Here is a 12,540-nt window from a genome sequence, read left to right as displayed (position 1 = left end):
TCTTCTTCCTTTACCTCTGGTTGTAATCGTTGGAGGCAATCGTGTTGTATCACTTCGTGCACTGTTGGTGGTTCAACGAGAAATGACCCGATTTGTAGCTGCAGAGAGATGACAACTTTGAGGATGACAAGAACTCCAAAGAATTTTGATAGAAAATTTTGGGTACAATCTGTTTTTATTTTTGTGTTAATAATAAATTGGTTTTAATTTTTGGTTTATTGATTTACAGAGTAGTGGTTTCAATAATGTGGGCTGCAACTTTTTCAAATGGTTGTGTTGATGAAAAGATGTCATCATCATGACACAAATGAGGCAGATTAATGATTTTAAAGTCCAATCTGTTTTGTACTATTGTTAAATGAAGAAATGAATTAGTTTGATTATGTTGATATTAGTTCCAACATGTTTGAAATGACATCTTAATCTGAGCATTGAAGTAAGTGATATTAATCTAAGTTTGGGAAAAATTAAATTGATCTAAGTTTGGAAGAAGTTAAATTCATAACATTAATTCATCCTCATTAAAATGCATTACATCAATGTTTGGCAAAAGTGAAATTGAACGAAGTTTAAGGAAAGTCAAAATGCAGTACAATGCTTGACTCTCCACTTCATTCCGAGCTCAAGAAAGACGAATATAAAGAAATTTTCCTAATTGCAAAATTTCTCTTAAATTGAAAAAATTAACGTTAATTAGCCACCTGTACAATACACGTAACATACCCTAATACAAACTGTGCCACCTATACAATGCTCCGTAAATGATTTAAACGACGTTACATAAAAGGACCAAATAAAACACGAATTGCGAAAATAAGAACCATTTTAAACATTAGGTAAAAATGAGGACAATTTTAATCATTCTGTCAAAATGAGGACCATCCGCAACAAACACTACGAAAATGAGGAAAAAAGGTTTTTAAGCCAAAAATAAAAAAGTAATCTACTTTAATTTCATTTTTAGAAACTTTGTAAAGTTTCTCAAAAAAAAATTTGTCACAAGCTAATTTTCCATAATAATATATGATAAAATTTGGATACAAATTATTATATTATTATAGTAGGTTGAAAGGTGGGTGCATGTTTTTGTAGAAGGGTGTGATAGTATTATTATTTTCCATAATAATGTGACAAGCATAGAGCCATATATACGAAGTCCCGTTCTACGCATAATCTGAATAATATCTTACCCATATTCAAGTGTGAAAGATGGCAAACAAAAATGCTTCTTTGAACATATTTTTCTTCCCATTCCTGGCTCATGGCCATATGATACCTTGCGTTGACATGGCCATGGTGTTTGCTGCAAAAGGGGTGAGAGCCACCATAATCACCACCCCACTCAATGCACCAACCATCTCCAAAGCTATACAAAAAACCCAAACTCATCAAACCAAAGAGATCAACATCCAAACCATCAACTTTCCTTCTACCACCGAGACTGGTTTACCTGAAGGATGCGAACACGTTAACGCACTTCCATCTCTAGCTTTACTGCAAGCTTTCCGTAACGCTACCAGGTTGCTGCAGGAGCCCTTTGAGCAACTGCTGCTTCACCACCATCCAAATTGTGTTGTTGCAGACATGTTCTTCCCATGGGCAACTGATTCTGCTGCCAAGTTCGGAATTCCCAGGCTCGTGTTCCATGGGATGAGTTTCTTCTCATTGGGTGCTTACGAAGTAATGAGGCTGTACGAGCCTTACAAGAACACTTCTTTGGATTCAGAATTATTCGTTCTCCCTAATTTTCCTGGTGAAATAAAAATGACAAGGTTGCAGGTGGGAAGTTTCTTTAGGAAAGATGACGTGGAGGCGAAGAGATTCTGGGAGGAAATTCGTGAATCAGAGGTGAGGAGCTATGGGGTGGTTGTTAACAGCTTTTATGAACTAGAGAAGGATTATGCAGATCAATATGTGAAGGAATTTGGGAGAAGAGCATGGGGTATAGGCCCCTTGTCACTTTGCAACAAGGATAAGGAGCAGAAAAGAGGAAAAGAAGACGAGCATGAATGCTTAAAGTGGTTGGACGGGAAAGCAACTGGTTCAGTTGTTTACGTGTGTTTTGGGAGCATGACAAAGTTTTCCGATTCTCAGTTTCGAGAGATTGCTTTGGGACTTGAGGCGTCAGGGAAAGAGTTCATGTGGGTGGTGGGGAAGAGAGAAGAAAATGAAGAAGAATGGGTGCCGGAAGGATTTGAGGAAAGAACGAAAGAGAAGGGAGTAATCATAAGAGGTTGGGCACCTCAAGCGTTGATTCTTGAACATGAAGCTATTGGAGCGTTTGTGACTCATTGTGGATGGAATTCAAGCTTGGAAGGTGTGGTGGCTGGGGTGCCTATGATCACTTGGCCTGTGGGTGCTGAACAGTTTTACAATGAGAAGTTGGTGGTTGAGGTGCTGAAGATTGGTGTGCCTGTTGGTGCTAGAAAATGGAGTAACTTTGTGGGAGATGAGGATTGTTGCATAAAGTGTGATGCTGTAGAAAAAGCTGTGAAAAGGGTATTGGCAGAGGAAGAAGCAGAGGGAATGAGAAACAGAGCAAAACTTCTTGCTCAAATGGCGAAACGAGCGGTGGAAGAAGGAGGCTCTTCCTACTCAAATTTGGATACCTTGGTTCAGGAGCTGCTCTCCCTTTCACATTAAGGCGCAATTCCCTTGTTCAATTCATATTTGTCGCCAGAAAACCATACTGTCCGAAATTGTGTTATCGTTGATGATTAAAAGATTCAGTTGAATGTGTTGTTATTTTCTATCAAATATTTGTGTAAATTTCTATGAAGAAAATTTATTTATTAGTATTCAACATAATTTTAGAACAATTAAAAATCAAAACTACTTATTCAGAAGCATGTTGCGGGTTTCAAGGTTGATTGATTTGTGATTGAAGCAGCTCCTTACATCAATTTATTCGGTGCAATAGATCTGTTCGGTGGAGGACCAAGTTTCATGAAAAGCTTTCGTTGTGAATGGGCGAACAGATTTTACCAATTTATGACAATATTGTTAACTTTGAATGGAAAGTGCCGAATTTAATTGGTGAGTTTTTGGCAGCTGTTTGGATTATTTTTGGCGTCTCTAGAAACGATATTGGTTCAACATCACGCAGCCGAAAGCACTAACTCTACGCAGTGACGTGACAGCTGCAAATTAATTTGGATCAAATTGATTCAAACACTAGGACGGTGAATCGGCTAGTTATAGTCGTGAAGAATATCGCTCAATTTCGTTCCGCAATTAAATTCGAACAATCCTATAAACGGCGCCACTTAATTCGTCACACAAATTCTCAGGCACTTCATTCATTAATTCATGATTCAAATGCCTGGTTTTATTTGATTAGACATATGTAACACTTATCTGTGATGATAAATATAAGATGTATAATTTATTCTTTCATAATAAAAAGGAATTTTTATTTCCGGTGAATATCTCATAAAAATTAAATATATTTGAATTAAAATGTAATTAATACGTCAGGTAACAAAATACTCAATGTGAAAAATACCTGACGTTTTTGTAATTAAAATATAAAGTCATGTCAATTCTTATGAAATAAACATAAAAAGTGAAAATGACGTCGGTCAGTCTTAGATTTCTTCGGTCCACCCTTTGTTTAAGGTTTAACGACGTTTTAAAGTTTGTCGATGTGCCACCCGACGTTAAACGTGTTTTAAAAAGTTAAAGAAAAAACAGTGAGTCACATTTTGCCCAACATTGTTCTTTTGCGCGGAGACCTAACAATTGCGACGACAGCAGCAACAATGACAACAAGGTGTGATTTTGGGTTCATTTCAATCTCACTGAAGTTGTTTCGATTCCCTTGTTATCATTTTTTTTTTTCATTTTCACCAAATGGTTTTCATGCAGACTGCGTTCTCAAGGCTCCAAGGTCACCCTCTAACGGTGGCGACGAGGCCCGGTTGTTCCTAAGTTACTTTATTGCTCTGCTGCTATTTTTTCGCTTAATACTTCGTTCTTACCTATTCGTTTTCAATAAAAGGTTAGTTTTGGTTTCATACATTGCACTTTCTCTTCTTTTATTTCTTGTGGCATTGGTTATATTTTATCATTCCCATTCTTTTTCTTTTATCTTTAGACAGTTTTTTAGCAATTTGAGGAATTTTTTTTGAAGAGGTCTGATTAATATGAGAGTTTTAATATAGATATTTAGATAAAAAATATTTTAGATGTTTGATTAATTATTAGTTCCATTGTTAGTTTATTTTAAGATTTACAAGGTGATCCATTAAATTGTATTGTTTTTTTGTTTTATTTGATATTTGATTAATTTAGATTTATTAGATGTTGTATGTTTAACTAATTTTAGATTTATTAGATTTTCTATTATTATTATTATTATTATTATTATTATTATTATTAATAATAATAAGTGCATTGTTATTTTATATTAAGATTTATTATAATTTTAGTTAAACATTGATCAAATCTTAGATTTAGTATAAATGATTAAACATTTAATCACTTGAATTAAATCTTGAATTATTTGATCAGACACTTTGAAAAAATTATTTTTCATAATTTGCTATAATGTGTATATTGAACTTTATGCAAAAATTTGATAAAATTTCAATTGAGACCATTTTGTTTTCTTTTCTAAATGCATACATGATTGTGGTCATGAGTGCTCACTTTCATTTCATGTACTTCGGAGACCAATGTGAAATGTTGCCAAAATTTTATCAAAATTATGATGTTAGATTTCTTTGTATATGAGTTAGCAAATTATGAAAAATATTTTTTTCGAATGGGTAGAGCCTCACCTTGTGAGAGATAAAAATTTGAGATTGATGGAGTTTGTTATGAACGTAATATGGATCAAAGCTAGATGATGATCGTCACATCAGTGAAGAATCTGAAAATGTTCTTTTTGAGTACTTGCAATATGCTCAAAATATGCAATCTTTGTGAACGGGACATATTTTTGTGCCTGTGTTCGTTATCTTAATCAAATATGTTAAGACTTGGGCACAATGTGTGATCATTAATTCATCTTCGGTATAGTAAGGAGTTATACAGTTTGGACTTGGCATGGAGAAGTATTCCATAAGCCTATGACGTCATGAGGAACAAATTACGTGGACAAATAGATGAATGATTATTTAGAGGACATGGTAAGTGATGTTGGTAAAGAAAATTTTGGAAGAGCTCTTTTATGTATTCACTTAAGTCTGATTAAGATGAAGAGTTGTACCTATGATGCCTTAACTTTACACGAATGTCAACAACTTTGAAATTGTCACCAATGCAGGAAAGGATTTCGTCCATAATTATTTTGGCCATTTTGCTACGGTTGAAGACTTGAGGCATATCCAACCGAGGTAAAAATGGTTGACCTTTCTGCCTCGGTTATGAACCGAGGCATATTCATCCCTTACTACCTCGCTTCTAGAGGCAATCAAGGCTTAAAAGGCATTAAAATTAATATATATATATATATATATATATATATATATATATATATATATATATATATATATATATATATATATATATATATATATATATATATATATATATATATATATATAACGATCTTTCTGCCTCAATTCTAAGGCAACCAACGTCAACTACAATGGCAGCGGTGGCGCAACTACAATAGCCTCCCTCCCTTTCACCAACATTGATGTAATAGTGGTGGTCTTCAAGTGCAACGATGCCACAATAACAATAGCGACAACACCAGTCGATCAAGTGTAGAGTGGCGGACTTGATGAGCGGAAGAAGACACACAATGGCAGACGTGATGCGAGCAAGAAGATGTGGAAAAGTAGTGGCGAAGACGTAGAGGGAGAAGAAGAAGAATATGTAAGGAAGAAGACGCGATGTGTGTTGTGGTGGTGGAAGACGAAGATGAAGTGTAGAGAAAATGGAATAAAGAAGCCCCTCGTGTGTAGGGAAGAAGATGAAGTGCAGTCTATTTCTAATCGGGGTTGAAATAAAAATTGAGGCATAAAACCTTCTTCTGCCTCGGTTAACACACATATGATGCATAACACCCTATTCTGCCTCAGTACCGAGGCTATAAAGTGGAGAAACAAAATTACATTGTTTTTTTTAACTACACAAATTTAACTACCTCAGGTTCACATAAAACTGAAGTAGATAACAAGTTTATGCCCCGGGTCCTTCGCAACGGAGGAAAAACTCATTTCATTCAAATTTAAAAATTCAAAATAACGGGAATGGTAGTTTCTGCCTCGGGTGTGTGGGTAACCGAGGTATAAAAGGTTACGTAAATTTTGAAATTGCCATTGCTTGTTTATAGGCCTCATTTCCACTGTGATCGAGTCATAAAGTCCGAGTTAGAAATCAAATATGCACTAGTGTGTGCAGTTTAAAAGCAAGAATTGTCGTCCAGAATTGGTTGAATTGAAGAAGGAGATGCTTCCAAAAAAATAACACCTTACTTATATGAGGTGAAGAAAATTCTATGTCCAATGGTTTCAGAGTACAAAAAGATACATGCATGCCCCTAATGATTGTGTATTGTATGAGACGAGTTTACCTCACTAAAGGTGTGTTCAACTTGTGGTTTATCGTGATTTAGAAAGAAAATTTCTAGAAATAGTGGTGATGAATACACAGATGGTCCCTTTGCTAAGGTGGTGTGGTACTTGCCATAATACCTAGGTTGAAATGATTATTTGTCATTAAAGAAGATGCCAAGAATCTAAAATGGAATGTTGATGGAAAAAAGTGTGACAATCTTCTTCGACACCCAACTGATTCTCCATAATAGATAAGATTGATGAAACATTTCCAGAATTTGGTGCAAAGTGAAGAAACTTAAGACTTGGACTTGCTACAAATGGTATGAATCCTTATGGGAACTTAAGTAGCAAACATAGTTCATGGTCAATTTTGTTAATGATTTACAACATGTCTCCTTTGTTGTGTATGAAGACAAAATATATGATATTGTCTATGATTATATGTTTCCTAGACAACCTGGAAAGACATTGATGTGTACTTGAAGTCGTTGATCAATGATTTGAAATTGTTATGGGAAAAAGGCTTCGATGTGTTTGTTTCATATAGTCAAGAAACTTTTCGTTTGCGTGTAATGTTGTTTTGCACCATGAATGATTTCCCAACATATAAAAACTTGAGTGGTTATAGTGTTAAAGGTCATTTTTCATGTCCCATTTGTGAAGAAAACACGAGTAATATTCAATTGTAGCATGGTCATAAAACTATGTATACAAGACATAAAAAATTCTAGGATATAATAGATTTTCCAAGATACATTAAATTCTACGAAAATATGCCCCAACAACCCAACTTTGCATAATCACAGAATATACAGAACACCACCCCATTATATACATACATTTAGGTCAAATTTCAAAGAAATAGTACCCAAAACCCACAACCCCAAATTCCCTCTTATGCAGCATGAAATTCAGAGCATAACTTCATCAAAATCATGCAAGACAATGCAATTAACACAGAATTTCGGGTTCAGCTCCCCTAACCTGGAATTTTCCTTGCTTAAAACATGAATTTGGGGACCTTTCTTGGAACACCAATGCCTTCTCTTAGCTTCTCCCCCAAACAGTTCTCAAATGCCCCAAACCTCACTATTCACTCTCAATTTTCACACTCCTTCTAAGCTTCTCAGAAAACAACCTCCAAAACCCTCTTTCCTTCTCAAATTTTACCTTTTAAAGAGTCCCTTAATGTGGTTGATGGCAAAAACGAAATTTGGTTTAAGTGTGAGATTAATTGCTAATCAAGGCCCATTATTTTGGTTATTTTTCAGCCCCTTGGCTGCCCCTTCTGCTAGGGTTGTCTCTACCCTTTCATATTCAGGCCACACTAACTTTTTAGCAAAAAGAAAGTTAAATTTGAATCCACTAAGGTTCAAACCCACAACCATGCCAAAGCCAAATCAATACTAAACCATCAGATCAACCCATGTTTCTTACTAACTCACACAATTCAAGTATTATATCATACAAAATATGCTCCAACATATTATTAAAACAATAATAATTAAATAACACACAATTTGGCACACTTAGGATTTGAAACTAAGTCTTTACACACAATCAAAGTACTCTCAACCACTTGAGCCAGTACTTTTCCACGTCATACCCATCAGAATTTAATGTCATAAATACACTACCTACCCACATTTATTAATTAATTATTTATTTAATTAATTAAATTCTGCAAATCTTACAGTGTAATTCCAGAATGTTAAAAATAAAGAATGATCAACTAAGGAATAAATATTATCATATGAAAGAAGTAATTGAGATAATTTTACATACCATTGCTTACTTGCATGTTTTAAACCAGATAAAGATCTCGATGGATGAAGACATTCTTGAAATCAAGTTGCTTGAGATGCTATTTGTTAATAACAACTAGAGTAAGAAGAAGATGCAAAGTAGTAAGTTTTATGACAAGCAAGAATGTATCAACAAAATTGATCCCTTACTGCCGAGTGTACCCCTTACCTAAAACATGCACCTTGTAACATTCTATAAATCCGTCAAATTTGTGTTTCACTTTATAAACCCAGTGTTATCCAGTGACAATTTGGTTAGTTGGAAGATTAGTCATGATCCATGTCTTATTGGCTTCAAGGGCTACAATCTCTTTATTCATACCATGCATTCAATAAGTATCTTTGGAAGCTTCTTCATAAGTGTTGGGCCTAATGGTGCAAGAGATAAATAACACAAAAAGGCAATAGATAAAGAAATATATGATATAAAAGACTCTATAGGGTATATGTAACTTGTAATAATATTGGATGTAGTAGTGGTCTCAAAATATTTAAGAAATGTTGGAGGTAACACGAGTAGATTGACGAGGATGCATAAAATGATCAATAATGTGATTATGAGCTTGAATATCATTATCCTCTCTTAGCATATCTATGTTATCATAGTCAGACATATAATTTTGTTGAACAAGCAAAAAATATCACAGGTTGCATCACTATTGTCTTTTGAAAAGTAAAGAAAACAAATCTTATCAAAGGTTACTCATCAAGGTCGTACCCAACCAAATAAAACATGTAAATGTAGTACTTAGGAAGTGATCCTAAGGTCGTCTCCCAGTGACCAATGTTTTCAATCAAAGGTTCTAGATGCAAACACAAAAAAAGGGTGGCAGATTCACAATTTCAAAACAGAATTAAAATGTAATTTCAGATTTGATAAAACAATGAACATAATAGTATTGATTCCTTGATTCAATTAAAATTTCACCAATCAAAAATTACAAAATTAATTGTTGTATCTAGTTTACTCTCATGAAACCCGATATTAATTAACTAAGCAAAAATTAACACGATTTCAATATGTCATTAAGCAAAGCATACTTCAAGCATCTAACACCCCCAGATTAAGCATGTTGTGAACAACCCATACCCATTAAGCATGAATACAAGTCAATTTAGGTGTGGAAAAAGAAAATTTAGATTAAACATACATCAATTTTGTGTTTTACCATGAAAATGCAACCTAAACAAGGGCAAACCAAGTAGAACTCGAAAATGAACAACAACATTAAGGTTTAATTTCTATTTTTTCAAAGAATCAACACAAAGAGTTTACCTATATGTAAATACAACTCAAGGAAAAACGAAAATGCATCATACAATTGCAATAAAATGCTTCAGAAACATAAACCCAAGGATGGTTCAATGTCAAAACAAAATTGAATAAGCTTAAAAGAGTGTAGAAATTACAAAATCCCCAAATGGGTGCAGGTTCAAGATGTAGAAAATGTGAAAATGGAGCTTCTCCTCAACGGGTCTTCAAAATGGAGCTAAAAAAACATGAGAAAGTTGTTGGAAAACGAAAAACCCCTAAAACCATCAGAAGAACTCGTGGTCACATCCATTATGCCACTCATATTTACAAAAATGTCACTCAAGGTTGCACAATTACAAAAATGCCACTCTAGACCCAAAATGTTGGCCCAATCACTTGAATGAAGTTAAAATTGTAAGACCCGCTAAATTTAAATGATTAAATAAATAATTATTTAATTAATGCGAGTGAGAGAAACCATTATGGCATTAAATGCTAATATTTAGGATGTGAAAAAGTACTAGCTCAAATGGTTGAGAGTACTTTGATTGTGTGAGAGGACTTGGATTCGAGTTCTATGTATGTCAATTGTGTATTATTTAGTTCTTAGTAATTTAGCAAGGGTGGTTGGGAAAATAGAAGGTAATAGGCCATTAAGGGAGATTAATGGTAGATTAATTGCAAAATTCATTTTAAGGCAATTTAACCATTTTAAGAACTCTATGAAAAGCTAATTAGGAGAAGGAGAAAGGGTTTGGTGCGATTATCAGTGTGAGTACAGTAGAGAGCACGAATTTGTGGGTTTTGGGTGAGTTTTAAGTGAAACTGAGGGCTGTCTTGAGAAAAAGGAGAAGGAAGACATTGAGGGTCAAGGGAAAGCTTGCGAGAGCCAAGACAAAGCTAAGGAAAACCCAGGTTAGGGGAGTTCTGTTTGTATGATTTATTGTTATATCGTTTGATGATGAATTCTGGACCATGTTGAATTGTGAACGCTTGAATTTCTGGTGTATTCGCGCTTTTTGGATTTTTCCAGAAACCGCCTGGCGGCACATGATCTGCCGCCAGGCGGCACATGTTGTTATACTCATTTTTCTAGGTTTACGGATGAACCGCCATGCGGCCGGGGATGAACTGCCAGGCGAGGTACTGCTGTTGTTGGTTTTTCTTTCATTTTGATTGGTTGCTCAGTGATGGTAGTGTTAGGATTGAATTCTCGTTGCACATATAACAATTGTATGATGAATTATAGGTTGCAGTGACTAAATTAATGGAAGTTTCATGAACTCGAGAATGGAATTGGGGGTTAGGGTTTATGCGGGAATTGGGAGTAAGAAGTATGAAATGTTCTATGATTGGTGTGTTGATTATCCAGAATTGACTTTAGTATAAATGTTGTACCAACCCTGTATAGTTGTGCATATAGAAACTGTGTGATGAAGGTGGGTACTGTAACTGGAAAAATTGGAGTGCAGTTTGGTACTGAAATTCTGGGCGAAACCCAGGGGTGTATGCACCGCCTGGCGGCGCATGAACTATCGACAGGCGGCCTAACAGTGTAGCCTATTTTGGTTGATTGATAGGGATTTCGTGGTGTTGGCTCTTCAATTAGAAAATTCATTATAAATATATATATGTCTAAATATGGAAATTTTAGATGAATATGGTATGTAGGGATTAAGGGAGGTTAGAGATAGAAAATGGGGAAAAGTGAGATAATGAAATGGATGTCATAAATATTTTGCTGTGTGTGCTAAGATAGATTCCAGGAAGCATGCTAAATTGGTAAAATGAGAAGTGTGAATTGCATGGGCATTATTGTTAGAGAGATGGTATGCTAATACATGAGAAGAAAATGTTAAATGCAATGTGTGAATTTCAATTCAGTTTTATGGATATGTAGGGATGTATGAAAATTATGCTTATTGGGTGTTGTAGTTGATATGCTATATTGTTTGTATTATTTTAAGAAGTTTGTGCGACATTGGTAATTACAATTTACATGATTAAAAAGGTGTGTATGATATTCTAGTAATAGAACTATGTTTGGTGTGTCCTAATTATTCTATAAGTTGGTGTGTGGTATGATTTAAGATCCTTTTGGATATGTTTTAAGTGCCAAAAACTAGTAGCATTGCGTTACTGGTATGGCGCCTAGCGGCGAGAGCGAGCCGCCAGGCGGACAAAAACAAATCAGTGGCAGTGGCCACTGTTGACGCTTGGCGCCTGGCGGTAAGGGAAGTTCCGCCAGGCGGTATGGTATAGCAGAGATCTTAGAGGTGCAGTGGCGCTTGGCAACGCAAGACAGGTGCGCCAGGCGGTGGCGGCGAGTGGCGCCCGACGGTGTGGTGGAGTTCACCCGATGGTGACGGTGCAGTGATGATGCTGTAGGCGCGTGGCGCGTGGCGGTGTGTGATGCCCGCCAGGCGGTCTGGACCCAATGTTTGCTTGGTGACGTGGGATGCGCGCCAAGCGGTTTTGTTTCAGTGATGGTGCACGAGGAAAGGTTTCTACACAGCTTTAGGTGATGTTCATGATGCAAGGCTTTGGCTGGGGGTCCAGTTATGAGTGTAACATGTATTGGAGTAACACGTGACCACTCTAGGTTGTAGCCTAGTGGTTTAGGAAGTCCAGTGGAGTGTGCGAGTTGTGGCTCGTACGGCGAGGTTCGGGTGATTGCACTCTTCGGAGTATTCTGATAGAGTTTTGGTAGTCTGGAACAACTACAAACTATATGTGTGTTTCGGGGAGCTCCACTTGGTGTCACGGTGAGATGATGTGACAAGGTTATTCCCACGTGTGGACTATCAGGTGGTGGCCTGTAGTCGGAGGGGCGAGTAGACACTCGTGCAGCGAAGATCGATCATTGTTCTCACCTAAAAGGTATAGAGATGATAGACGTCTAACCGGGTTTACATTTGTTAATATGGTATTTACTTTGATATTGTTGATTTTATTTAAATGAGCTCAC

At 35.9% G+C, this 12,540-nt stretch overlaps 1 protein-coding gene across 1 annotated transcript; it reads left to right on the top strand.

Annotated features, from left to right (window-relative positions):
- Positions 1-1,146: 1,146 nt before the first annotated feature.
- On the top strand, positions 1,147-2,735 carry LOC114179558 (scopoletin glucosyltransferase-like). The gene has a single exon (XM_028065940.1). The coding sequence runs from the start codon at positions 1,210-1,212 to the stop codon at positions 2,641-2,643; it is 1,434 nt and encodes a 477-aa protein (XP_027921741.1). The 5' UTR covers positions 1,147-1,209; the 3' UTR covers positions 2,644-2,735.
- Positions 2,736-12,540: the final 9,805 nt, after the last annotated feature.

Source organism: Vigna unguiculata, chromosome 3 (genome assembly GCF_004118075.2).
Source record: "Vigna unguiculata cultivar IT97K-499-35 chromosome 3, ASM411807v1, whole genome shotgun sequence".
Lineage (NCBI taxonomy): Eukaryota > Viridiplantae > Streptophyta > Magnoliopsida > Fabales > Fabaceae > Vigna > Vigna unguiculata.
This window is presented reverse-complemented; position numbering and strand designations above follow the sequence as displayed.